General features: G+C 50.2%; 4 protein-coding genes across 4 annotated transcripts; 1 reads left to right on the top strand and 3 right to left on the bottom strand.

Annotated features, from left to right (window-relative positions):
* Positions 1 to 137: 137 nt before the first annotated feature.
* PV06_06085 (uncharacterized protein) lies at positions 138 to 5,394 on the top strand (the record flags this gene model as incomplete). Its single annotated transcript, XM_016407157.1, has 7 exons — positions 138 to 244; positions 296 to 500; positions 553 to 732; positions 784 to 857; positions 904 to 1,140; positions 1,189 to 4,948; positions 4,997 to 5,394. The coding sequence occupies 7 exons, from the start codon at positions 138 to 140 to the stop codon at positions 5,306 to 5,308; spliced, it is 4,875 nt and encodes a 1,624-aa protein (XP_016262761.1). The 3' UTR covers positions 5,309 to 5,394.
* Positions 5,395 to 5,570: 176 nt separating this feature from the next.
* PV06_06084 (uncharacterized protein) lies at positions 5,571 to 6,949 on the bottom strand. The gene has a single exon (XM_016407156.1). The coding sequence runs from the start codon at positions 6,702 to 6,704 to the stop codon at positions 5,631 to 5,633; it is 1,074 nt and encodes a 357-aa protein (XP_016262760.1). The 5' UTR covers positions 6,705 to 6,949; the 3' UTR covers positions 5,571 to 5,630.
* Positions 6,950 to 7,364: 415 nt separating this feature from the next.
* On the bottom strand, positions 7,365 to 9,745 carry PV06_06083 (uncharacterized protein; the record flags this gene model as incomplete). The annotated part of the gene is made up of 11 exons (XM_016407155.1): positions 7,365 to 7,518; positions 7,597 to 7,840; positions 7,901 to 8,025; positions 8,083 to 8,152; positions 8,211 to 8,345; positions 8,410 to 8,424; positions 8,485 to 9,061; positions 9,148 to 9,181; positions 9,241 to 9,272; positions 9,354 to 9,519; positions 9,600 to 9,745. The coding sequence occupies 11 exons, from the start codon at positions 9,743 to 9,745 to the stop codon at positions 7,365 to 7,367; spliced, it is 1,698 nt and encodes a 565-aa protein (XP_016262759.1).
* Positions 9,746 to 11,316: 1,571 nt separating this feature from the next.
* On the bottom strand, positions 11,317 to 12,559 carry PV06_06082 (uncharacterized protein; the record flags this gene model as incomplete). Its single annotated transcript, XM_016407154.1, has 1 exon — positions 11,317 to 12,559. One exon carries the CDS (start codon positions 12,557 to 12,559, stop codon positions 11,459 to 11,461), a length of 1,101 nt encoding a protein of 366 aa, XP_016262758.1. The 3' UTR covers positions 11,317 to 11,458.
* Between the last annotated feature and the right edge of the window lie 54 nt (positions 12,560 to 12,613).

Below are 12,613 nucleotides of genomic sequence, written 5' to 3'. Positions count from 1 at the left end.
GGCACTGACAACTCACCCGGTGACATTCATTGTGTGATGGGATCCTCGCTTCCTCTACAACAAGCCACCACTTGTAAAACGGTGGTACCTTATCATTCTGCTTCACCTCTTCCAGCACCTTTCAAAAGGAGGAGAAAATGTCGTCCCTGAAGGAGAATGAGGATCAGCAATCCTCACCTAACACAGTCTTTACAACGCTCGTTCAATATCTCGAACAGAGCTTTCGGCAGCATGGTGTGGTGAAGTGAGTGCTGCCTTTGCGTGGTACAACGACGGTCATTGATGTTTGTCACAGGATTCCAATTGAGATTGTTCTGCCTTTCCGGAAGACGTCCCTCACAGACGCAAACTTCCCTCTCCGTGACCTACACAAGGTCCTCGAAAATGGTCGCCCCAAGAACATTCTTCGTCTTGCCCCGGTCTCCCTTTGCACTATTGCTTCGATTGTCCTCCAGGTCCCTTACTCCCTTGTGCAATTAAAGCTCATCCACCTTCTCATGGTATGGTTATACCTTCTCCACAACCGCAAGACAATGTTAATTCCATATGCAGGATCTTCTACGGCAACACAGGAATGAGGCTGCGTTCTCTGCGGTCCTGACACGAGCGCGTGCAACGTCCGTCACACCGGACGATGTCAAAACCCAGAAAGATCTCATTTGCAAGAACATGGCAACCTGTGTTCTTCGCCTCCTCACAAGTACCGACAAGAATCAGCTGCTGCGTTATACGGTAGGGACGTCCTGGTTCCAATCGCAATAGTTCGTTAAGTAATTGCTCTAGATGGCCCAACTCCTTGCTGTCGTACTGTACACAAGTCCGACTGCTAGGGAGAGCAATGCTTCAGCCCCTGAATGGTAGGGTACCTTTAGCCACAAATTCATCTTCCGCTAACACAAGTAGGCGTGCATTGGCATCTTTGATCGAAACAGATGAGAACTGCTTGCTGCGCGTACTGACCGCGAATGTTGTACGGCAAATGTCATGTACAAAAATGGAAAGCGCACTTTTCAAGAAATCTTTGGGATCATTAAGGGATATTGACGCATTCCCCGTATCCGAACAAGCAGATTCCGACTGGCTGAACCGCATAATGGAATACGTGAACATCTCCAAGGAAAGATATTCGCTGTCTAGAGAGTAAGGCGCCATCGTCCTGGTGTCAGTGACATCTGCTAACCAAAACAGAAGAGAGCGTCTTTACAGAGTAAAGCGCTTTGAGTGCCAACAAGATGGACCTCAAGCAGCGGCTGACCGCCCTGTCCTTATTGCCGGTGTCTCGAGCGATATCACCCTCATCATGCCCGAAAACCCTGATGCACCAACGATGTTCTCAATACCGATCATGGACTGTCTTTCGGTGAACAGAATATTCTCAGAATCGGAGCCTTACGCCATCGAACTCAAGTTCCCAGACAATGTTGGCTACAGAATCAAGAATGGAACCAAGAATGCTATGGACAACATCACAATTGTTCTTCAAGATGACGAAGCTGCAGACTTTCTACTACGAGAGATTCAGGACCGACAAGTCTTTGCTGACACATCTATTCATGAGGCTGAATCCACGAGTAGGAAGAATGAGAACCGAGTATCGATCTCGGCCACATTCGTGGACTTGCATGTGGACACTTCTGAGGCTTCGGCAGACGAGCATGACAAACTTGAAACCTTTTGTACTGAGGCACAGTCATCGGAATTTGAAATCTCATCGCCTCTTGAAACCCTATCTCAACGGAGCCTACAGCAGAAGGCGAGACCAGCGTCACGACCTGAACGGAAGGGGATAGATGCTTCAGCAGAAACGGGCGCCGAAAACATTGGCAGTAAAGCAGCTCGCAGGCAAGTTGCAGGTTCCAACTCTGTCCACCAACCTTCTGAACACGATTCACAATCGAGAATGCTTGAACCGGATACGAAAGGTGCCATAAGGCAGTCCGGGAAGCCATCGCGACGAAAGAAGGGCTCATCAAGCAATAAGGAGGTAACATCTCAGCGGGCACCAAGTTCCAAATTGCCTGAGCACGGGCAAGCACCCTCAGATCAATCTCCGCTAAACTTAGATACGACTGAAGCTAATGAGCAAGCCAATGTCAAGAAAACACGTAGCATGCCCTCTGTAGCGCCTATTCCCAGCGACAAACCACTCGTGGTGACTCAGAAGTTGAAGTCCAAGACACGGAATCTGCACAACAAAGTTCCTCACAAGTTCACACAAACTCCAGCTATAATGGGCTTCCAGGACGGCAATATATCTCAGGTTTCTCCTCCCGCAGCTCCAACGAAGCCAGCACTCAAAAAGAGGTCGTTAAAACAATCAATCACGGGTTGCAAACTTTCTCAGGCTCCAGTTCTATCAGGAGCTCTTCCCAATGAGTTCGATCTCCCGTCTGTCGATCAGGAGTCAGAACACTCCAAGAAAAGAGTCAAAATCAAGAGCTCAAAACAACCTACTAGTTTCTCAGAGGCTGCAGGTACCGCAGGAAAAAGGACTGGAACTCCCAAGGTTTCTAACTCTCGGAACTTGGCGGAGGGGGTCAAAGGGCGGAAGAAGGTAGGAAAATCAACCAACAAGAAGGAGCCTAAGACCGCAGCTTCCAAGCGGACCAGGCGCGCGATCAAAAGTCAAGCATATGTCGAATCTAGTGACAGCCAGAGTGAAGATGCTCAGGCGGATCATGGTGACGCTCGGACAGAGAAGAAAAATGAGCGCAAAGAGGACAGTGCAGAATATGCTGAAGACTCATACCCGATAAGCAAAGAGCAGGCAGAGGTCGCTCTGCAAGACTCTGTGCTCAATCTTGACTCAAAGCTGCAGAAGATGGTTTCTTCCTCAGGCCGAAAAGATCCCATCAGTCTCACAAGACAGATTGTTGGAGCGAACGAGCCTGGCCCCGGCCAGAAGGCAACTCCTGTGCGAATAATACAACCTATCAGCGAGAGCTCTATTCCTCCAGTAAGCGAGAGCAAAGTGCGAAGAACTTCCATCATTAAATTCGGGCCCGATGGACCAAGAAATCAAACCACCCCCATCACACCTGCAGCGAGAGTAACAACTCAACCTACCCAAGGCCTTCTGGAACAAGGTCAAGTCACGCCCATTGAGTTCCAAAAGCGTGTATCTACCGAAAAAGGTAACAGAGATGAGAACCCAAAAGGTGAAGGGAGCAGAAGGAGAACGAGTCCAGCTCCCGCGAACCGGACTACAGATCTTGGAAACACCACGTCGGACAATGAACAGCGGCTCGCCAGCCCCGCTGCGATGGACATGTGTGTAGATCTTGTCACGCACAGCCCTGAGCGAAGTACTGTCATGGATGATGACAAGGGGGCTCACATATCTCCTAAGAAGGACACTGGTAAATTTTGTTTTGTTGACGCAGATGTTCTCGACGTCCAGGACGTCCAGGACCACGTTATTGCTGACAATACTGTCGCGGAAAGTGGCCACAACGCGAACAAAACCCGGAATGACGCTCTTGGTATTTCTCGACATATTGAAGAGCGGTGTATACGAAAAGTTGTTACTCGAGGGCTACGCCAGGATCGTGTTGAAGCTGATCGTGGTATTACTACCTATGAAGCATCGTCTGAATGCAGCTCGGTCGCTACAAGTCCTCAGAACCTTTCCAAGATCAAACCCACCAACTCGAAGAACGACAGAAAGCAGACCAAAATGACGACACACCCTGGTCAATCTTCACATGCAGCTACGCCTAAAATGAGCACCATCCTTAACACATCTGCAGTCGACAACGAGATAGATGAGGAAGCACACGATCTCGAATCCTACGCGGAGGAAGACATCTCACCTTTAGTGTCATCCAACGATGATACCAGCAGGCATGATCCTGCCGAGTATATCGCCTCAGACTCTTCTGATGGCGTCATGGAACTTTCCACTACCATGCATGACGCCGGATGCCAGACTCTGCAAAGCTCTCTAGAAGCTGCATCACATCCACCAACTCCACTTCCAGAGGATAGTATCTATGCAAAGGTTCACACCAAACCGCAAGACCCAGTTTTTTCTCCGTTGCATGATCGACGGCGCATTGGAGTCGCCTCCATCGTTGACAAAAATAATTCGCTGAATGGGAAAACCATGAACATGGATGATAGGAGCTCGAATTTACGTCCAGGAGGTGAGGCTGAGAGCATCCGTGATGACACAGTGCTCCCGACACAGGAGGCGCTCGACAGGACTGAGGCATCTGTTCAACCTAATTACTGGAACGGCAGAGCTGTACCTTCGACCAGCAACGTCGGAAGAGGTGCACGAACATCTCTGGGCGACCCAATGAGAAGAGTAAATGGTTCGAGGAAGGCTCTCCCAAGCATGGCACCTCCACCTCCACCTACTCGTACCAAGCCTGAGGTTGAAGTCATGCCACATCGCGCACCTGCCTCAGATCCCGCAGTTGCACCTGCCCCGCCGCAGGCTCCATTCTCAAAAAGCGGCCAACTTCACCCTCTTCGTGCAAGCATGTCCACAGTAAGTGTAGCGAAAGATACTACAGAATCCAGGGCAAATGTACCCGTCCGCATCAAGAGGATCATAACATCAACGAACGAAAGCAAAGCAGCTACCATAGCTGACTTGAATACGCTTCCTGGTACACCCATATCTTTTTGCACCCGCCTCGACATGGATGCACCGACGTTTGACATTTGTCTTAATGGGCCAGATTTGACAACGGAAGGTCGACCTTCAGCGGACCAATCAGGTGATGGGAACACCACACTGGTCAACGAGGATCATTCTTTCTTGTATCGCTCTCCAAGGCCATGTCGTTCACGGATCCTCGCGAGATCGGTGTCAACAGAAGCCATGTCTCCTTCTGACAAGAATCGAATTAGCCCTATGCACAGACGACATGGGCCTGGGGCTGTGGAAGTGAGGAGCAGTCAACGTGGGTTGTTGGACAGCATCATGAAGATCACTTCTGTAAGGTTTTGCAATCCTGCCTCCAGAGATAAGCTGACCAGGAGATAGGATGTGCTGTGTCGTTTAGGCCAAGAGGAAGACGCCGTCAAGTCCAAAACCCACGAGTTTTTCCGGGGAGGCGACACGGTCATTCAGACACTGACTGACAGCTGGAATGAGCGCTTGGGTCACGAACACCGGAACCTTTTGACGAAGTTGGAGGAAGAGAAGGATGTTTTGAGAAAGGCTTCGAAGCTGATGAAAGAACAAGACGTGAACTCATGGAAAGAAACAATCTGCAACCCCATCCGGAAGGAAGAGAGGGGCAAGGGAAATGACAGCTTGACGGCAAGAATCGAAGCATTGAGGAACGGGCATTGACGCAGGGTACAAATGGAACGGAATTAGAATCACAACCAGATTGAGGCTTTAGATTGTGGTTTGAAGGATGGGCGCATGGAGTATGGGGGAAGGGGGACAGCTATTTGTGCGGGCTCGCCTCATTGGTATGTTCGAAGTGGTAGACGAGGAGGATCATGGCGTCTTTCCACGGGATCACGAGTGTAGTAGCAATTCAGCCCAAAAGTGGAGTTTAGTGTCAATTGAAGAAGATTCGACGGTATTCAAAGCAGATTCTTTTTGTCCTTTTTTGTCCTTTTTTGTCACTGTCTCGAGCTATGTAATAAAACTCCACGGTGTTCATTTAGAAATGCTTGCCCGTGGCGGCCAGTGCCATCAACTCCTGAGGCAGCTCGACCGCTTCGAGGGTCACGTTCCCCTGCGCGTCGACGAGGAGGGCGTGATTCTTCTCGATCAGGGCCCACTCGCCGGCCTTGTAGGTGGTGGGTTCACTGGCGACGATGACGTGTTTTCCGTGCTCGGCAGCCTTTCTACTCGCGTTGGGGTTTTGTTCCCCGGCGGCCGAGTCCGGGTACTTTCGGTTGAGGGTGATGCCGGCCCTGGTGGAGTAGTAGAGGCTCGGGGGCTGCTCGGTGGCGTGGTTGCGCAGGCGGACGGCGAGGAGCCGACGGCCGTCGGTGCAGCAGACGTTGAGGGAGCAGGCCTTGACGTTCTCGGGGCCCAGGGTGGCCTGTTGGAGGGCGATGATGGATTTGAAGGCCGAGACTAGGGCCGCGAGCATTTCGGAGGGGGGGTAGGTCTCTTCCCATGCAGATGACGACAACGAGGACTGAGAGGGTGTGGGCTTGGAATGGGATCTGGTCAGGTTCGTCATGTACAAAGCAGCCAAGTGTTCCGAGTCCGTGGTACCGAGGACGTTTTCGTATTCTGGTTTCGCCAGCAAGGGCAGCATGGCTCGACGAATGTCGGCAAAGTCGGAGATGAGACCGTTGTGCATGACGGTGTGCCTACCGAAGGTGAACGGGTGGTTGTTGATGGTCGCTACCCCGGTGCCGGTGGCGGCGCGGATGTGGGCAAACAGAGCCGTCGTCGCCGTGTTGGCGCAGATGCTGTGGAAGTTGGCGTCGTTGGTGGGGGGCTGCGAGTGCTTGTACACGGCGGGACGCATCCCTTCGGTCGTCGCGACAAAGTCGGAGCGGGTGTGGGTGTACCAAGCCATGCCGAAGCCGTCGACGTTGAACAGTCGGTTGCGCAGAGTGATCTCTTCACCGGTGGTCTCTTCCCCGGGAGTGTGGGAGAAGAGCTTCGGCAGGTAGTGGTCGTGGACTTGTTTGGCGAGGCCGTGAGGAGGACTGATCAGGACGTCTTCCAGGAGACATTCCTCCGAAGGTGAGAGGTAGGCGAACCATCTACACATTGTGAAGACGAGGCTGTCTCAGAAAACCTGGGCGAGGTGGGTTTATGGGTGTAGTGTACCAGTAGGTTTGGAGAACGGTTTGAAGATGAGGCCGAGTTGAGACCTGAGGGGTTGAATAAAAAATAGCAGGAGAAGGAAAAAAGAGACTTCTGTTTCAGATCAATAGATGCGTACGGCGTACGTGGACAACTGAATCTCAAGGACGACGAGAATTAGGAAAATAGGCTGTTTGACTGTGTAGGTAGCAGTACAATTGTTACAAGTTCGATGATGTGTGAATATGCAAGGGACAAGTTGGGCACGTGTTTTTTTCGTTTAGCCACGTCAGCAGATGTGATCATCGCAGTGCCTGAAGCTTTGGAAAGCGGGTAAAAGAAATACACAGAGTACTCCGTACAAAGTAACAAGTTGCTTGTTTCCTCCTCGTATTCGTAACACTTTGAACCTCGACGTCATCACGCAGAGCTTACCTAATTATTGCCGCCAAGATTTGGCCAAGCTTTGAACTAACCGTAACCGTATCCAAAACTTTAATCACGTATGATACGAGGATTGGAATTCTGAACATTCTATGAGAGGGGAATTTGTTCCAACGGACATATGAAGGAAGTGACAAGATACCATCCAAGGCGACACAAAATACAACGCATGTCTGGCTGTTCATATCTCCTTGGCCCCCACAACGTCAACTGGTTTTTCCGTGGCCGGAACCTGTCTGATCGACTCTTCGTCCTTCGCTTCAATAACAACATCAGATCCATCATCGACGACGGTCTTGACGGGGAAAGCCAGACACAGTAAGTAATAGGTGATTCTGAATCATCAAGACATGTTAGTCAACGCCTCGCCTCGCTTCGTCGGTGAGGTGTGGTCAAGGTATGCTTTGACTTACGCTGTAACCACCAATCCATCCAGCCATCCCATGGTGAAAAACTCGACAATACCTCTACCCATCTTGATGTTCGGGTTGATGTTGTGAATCAGTCCTGGCAGCAGAGGAATCACACCGACGAGCCACGCCGAGAGTGCTCGAAGGTTACAACCCTTCCAGTACCAGTATAGTCCTTCTGTTCGATACAGGTGGAACATGTTGTACGGCTTGGACCTTCTTACGAGAAAGTAATCACAAAGGATTACTGGAACAGGTGATTAGCATTTTGATCTCACACTTTGCAGGACCAAGAGTCACGACTCACTTCCAACCAAGGGTCCGAGAAATATCGAGTATCCACCGACAAAGTTGAAGAAACGAGAAGCCCGGGCTTGTATGACCCATGGGTTCATGGCGAATCCTAGAATGGCGCAGAGGACTTGACCTCGTCTATTTGGGAAGCATTAGCACTCATTTTCATCGGCGGCAGCCGCCCATGACACCTACCGGACGTTCATATAACGTGGAAAGATACCCATGATGTCGTGTGCGAATGGAATACTGTTTCCCGTGACGTCTGTTTTTCTGGCATTAGCAGCAATAAAACCAGTCTTGGAGAAGAAGGGTGTCCTGACTTGTTGCAATGGTCGCAAAGGCAAAAAGAAATCCTGCAAAGAACTTGGCAGCTCTATTGTTCCAGAGAAGGATGATCGTCAGAGGATTCCATAGAACCTCGCCATAGACGACTTGAGCAGTTGCCGCCATGATTGCTTTATGACTGATGTCAGCAAAAACACATCAATCAGCAGCACCCCGGGATGACAAGCATCTCACCTCCCAGCAACTCAACTATTCAAAGGTTAGTTCTGACATGTGTGTGTTTGTGCATGAACCATATTCATGACTTACTCATCGTGATACAGATTGGCAACGCAAATGCTTGTGCGATGGCAGCGCTTCGTGGGTTCTTTGCATATCTGGTAATGTCTGCCATATTGACAGCAAATGCTGTGGATTCCCATTTTGTCAGATCAACCTTGAAGAACTTGATCAGGGGCCGGCCCGAACTGCGTGCACACTCACTTGCATTTCCCCCTATGGTGGCCAAGATGGTCGAACAAAAGACGTACCCGACCGACCAACCACTCGTGATCTTGGTGGGGATGGAAAACAATGGTCCCACGCCGTGACCCGCCGTCAAAGCCCAGGTGAAGAGGGCGACGTAGAAGAAGGGCATGATGGCGATCTTGACCGCAAACACCCAACGTAGTGAAGACATGGGCACGAAGAGGAGCGGGAAAGAAGCCAACCAGAACAAGGCGAAGCAGAGTAGGTCCGGAGCCGAAATGTCGGCACTGGCCGGGAGACTGTTGAGGTGCCAATGGGCGAAAGACGGCCAGATGGCTTCAAGCATACATCGGACAGCGTTACCGCCGAGGGTCGCTTGAACTCCATAAAGGATGACACAGAATATGCCACGGATTATCTAGAAAGAAGTCAGATTCGTGAGAGAAAAAAAAAACAAAACAAGCCAGAAATGGCAGAACCATATGAGGTGAGTGGCCTGCTTACCATTGCCCAATATGCACCGATCATACCATAGGATCTGTCGTCATATATTTTCAGCAATCGTCCACCGTCGATGAACACTCCCTGGGAACTTACGCTCGAGCGATGACGGGGAATGGGATCGAGTACTATTTTTGGGGGGGGCAGGGGTCAGTGGAAAGTTGGTGGATGGCAAGTTGTCGAGGACAAGGACGGAGTAAAAATGTTACCTTGCTTCCCAGCCAGCCGACGAGGCACACGGGGCCAGTGACGAGAAGGTTTCCAACCAGGCAGGCCACCATGGCCAACCCGGGATTCAACCCCATGACCACCGCGCTGGAAGGGACCTGCATCTGAGCAGGGTTGAACCCTTCGGCAATCCAAAAACCTCCGACACTGCACGATCACGCTTTGGGTCAGCCGTCGTCGTCGACAAGGGCATTCGGTCACCGTCAAGGGCCGGGCAAAGGTCTTACTGCCACCATTCCCACGTCTTCTTTTCTTGTGGTACGGGGTCCAAGTCCTCGTTACTCCATCGGGCCGAATCCCCTTCTGCGGTGAATGATCCAGGTCGAGGATGCAACACGAGGTGTTTGGTGTGAAACTCGCGGAGTTTATCCATGTCGTTCGGTTTGGCTTGAGATGGGGGTTGTCGGTTGGAAAACGTCGCAGAGACGAGGAGGGATTTGTTTGCTCCTTTGATACGACAATCTGTAATTGCCCTGCTCAGGCTCGTGCGTCAAAGTCTTGTTCTTGATTCACCTCGATTCTGGGCCTCGTCAATTTCTAGTCAGTGACACACAGAGAGCCACTCGCCACGTGTGCAAGGCAGGAAGATCCATTCATATATACGTGCACGGTGGTCTTTGGATAAGAATATCATGAGCTTCCACGTCGACATCGATATGCATCACGAGAGATTTTTGGTACCAGCCCAAATGTCTAGAAAAGTGTATGGAATCCGATATGATTGTGATATGCCCGGGCCCAGCGACCCCTCAAAAAGCGGCCTTATCATCTTGGAGCCCGCGGGCCCGGGTTCCCTGATAAGACGTTATTTGTAGGTAGAGAGAGATATGGAGTACGAGTACCGTTAGGGTAATCGAAATCTGGGCCCGCATCCACAATTGGGGGGCCAAAACGAACTTTTGGGTCGGAGTCCCATTTGTTGATTTCATTTTTCTGTTTGAATAATAATGATAATCTATTCATCGTTGTTGATTCGTCACAACCACAAGTATATTTACACGTACGAAGAGGGAAAACAAGTGAGTAACCAACCAAAATCTCTACAATAATTTTCATCCTTTTAATAGGCATCTCCTCATTCGGCCATCGATACTCCATGGCATCGACTTGATTCCTCAGAAAAGTCATGACAGAGAGTATGTTGTTGTTGTTGTTGTTGTTTTTTAGCCAACAACAAGAAACATGTCGATCAAGAAACTTCTTGTTGTCAATCCGAATGCATCACCCGACATGACTGAATTGGTGAAATCAGGTGTCGACCGACACTTGGGACCGAATGTATGTGTCTTTACTTGCCGTTTACCGAGTTGTTGACAGGCAACCCAGTAGTGGTACTAATCGGACCAAACATCAAAAAGATTGTCGCCACATACTGGACGTGCCCCGAAGGTCCGACGGTCCTAAAGAGTCAAGAAGACATCGAACTGTCGACGAGGTTGTGTCTTGAAAACCTAAAACAGTCAACTCCAAAATACGACTCTTTCTTGTTGGCTTGCTACGCCGATCATCCACTGACGGCCGCTCTGAAGGTCGAGGTCGGCCCCGACAAACCAGTGGTGGGAATCTTTGAAGCAAGTATCAACGCGGCTTTGGACGTCATAAACTGGCAGCCTCTTCCTGTACTCGGGAGGTTTGCCATCATGACCACGGGAAAAGCATTCGAAAAGCAATTGAGTGATGGGGTGACAAGGATCTTGGGAGACTCAAAAACAGCTCACCAAGAGTCCTGTTTCGCCGGAGTCATCTCGACCGGTATCGTCCCGGGTGATACCATGCCAGAAATCACAAAAACAGCAAAACAAAAAGTTCAAAAAGCCGTACAGAAACTGATGATGAGCGACGACGACGATGATGAAATTGTGGTTGTCTGTATGGGAGGAGTGATTTTGTACGGGTTGGAAGATTTTGTTTTGAAATCATGTCAAACAGACGACACCACTCAGAAAAGGATGATAATCATTGATCAATTGGAAGCCGGTGTCGACATGATCAAAAGGGAATTGGAAAAATCTTCAACAACACAAAACATTTAAAAAGGGTTCCCTGCTTGAACAACCCGTTTAAAATTTCTCTACTTTTTCTTCTTCTAAATTCTTGCTGAAAAAATGGTTTCTGTGTTTTGGTGTTGCTCCTCACTATCCTGCTCGACACCTTCCGTGCCTTTCGTGTATGGAAAATTCGTGTGCCAATGTGAAGCAATCTCTTTACGAGTGGTGATCCATACATGAGCATGTTGTTGGACGTATTTGACAAAGGATTCGACGGCAGCAAAACGACCTGGTTTGCCGCTGATTCTGCAGTGAAGACCTATGGTCATCATCTTCGGTCGACCCTCGAGACCTTCGGCGTACAATACGTCAAAGGAACTCTTGAGGTAATCCAGAAAGGCGGTCGAAGAACCCCACGTTCCGGGGGCGATTTGATACTTGAGGTCATTGTTGTCATATGTGTACGGGAGCATGAGCATCCCCTTTCTCGGTGGTCGAGGGACATGTTCCTCGGCGGGCACGTCGACCCAGTAGGGCAGGTCGTCGGAAAAGCAGTCCGACTCATAAAGTAGAGGAACCCCAAACTCTTCGTGGACTTCGTGTATCAGGGTCTTGGTGTGCGAAGAGCAACGCCCGATGAACCAGCCAACAGGGTAGACCCCGGTGGTCGATTTCAAGGATCGCATCTGACGGTGCATGTAAGCCTTTTCTTCCTCGGGGCTCATGTTGTGGTAAGGAATCCAACGGTAGCCGTGGCTGGCAATCTCATGGCCGCCTTCCACAAATGCCCTGGCGAGTGGAAGATTCTTCTCGAGTGCCTGGCCCACGGCGTAGATCGTGGTCTGGATGTTGTGCTTTTCGAACATGTTCAACAGGCGCCACACACCGACTCGAGAGCCATAGTCGTAGTCGCTTTCAATTTTGGGATCTCTGGAGCCAATACGCTCTGCAACATGAGTCTGTTCCCAGAGAACGCTCTCGGTTTGACCGTCACCGTTCAGTAGAGACCTTTCAGCACCTTCCTCGTAGTTGATGACGAACGAAACGGCAATCTTCGCACCGTTTGGCCAATGAGGGTCAATCGACGATCTCCCATATCCCACAAGATCCCGCTTGAAGTCGTACTTGGTTCCTTGCAAGGGGTCGGTGTTTGGAGCATCAAGGCTTACAGCCACATGGTCGACACGTTGTAGAGCCATATTTTAGAGGTTCGGTTAGGCTCAATAAGAAGAAACGGTCAAGAGCCCCAAACA

Source organism: Exophiala oligosperma, assembly GCF_000835515.1.
Source record: "Exophiala oligosperma strain CBS 72588 unplaced genomic scaffold supercont1.5, whole genome shotgun sequence".
NCBI lineage: Eukaryota > Fungi > Ascomycota > Eurotiomycetes > Chaetothyriales > Herpotrichiellaceae > Exophiala > Exophiala oligosperma.
The sequence above is the reverse complement of the archived record's forward strand: the minus strand, read 5'-3'. Positions and strand labels throughout refer to the sequence as shown.

Excerpts from the sequence above, each read along its gene's own strand:
- PV06_06084 (XM_016407156.1), bottom strand. The coding sequence starts at position 6,704 with ATGTGTAGATGGTTCGCCTACCTCTCACCTTCGGAGGAATGTCTCCTG.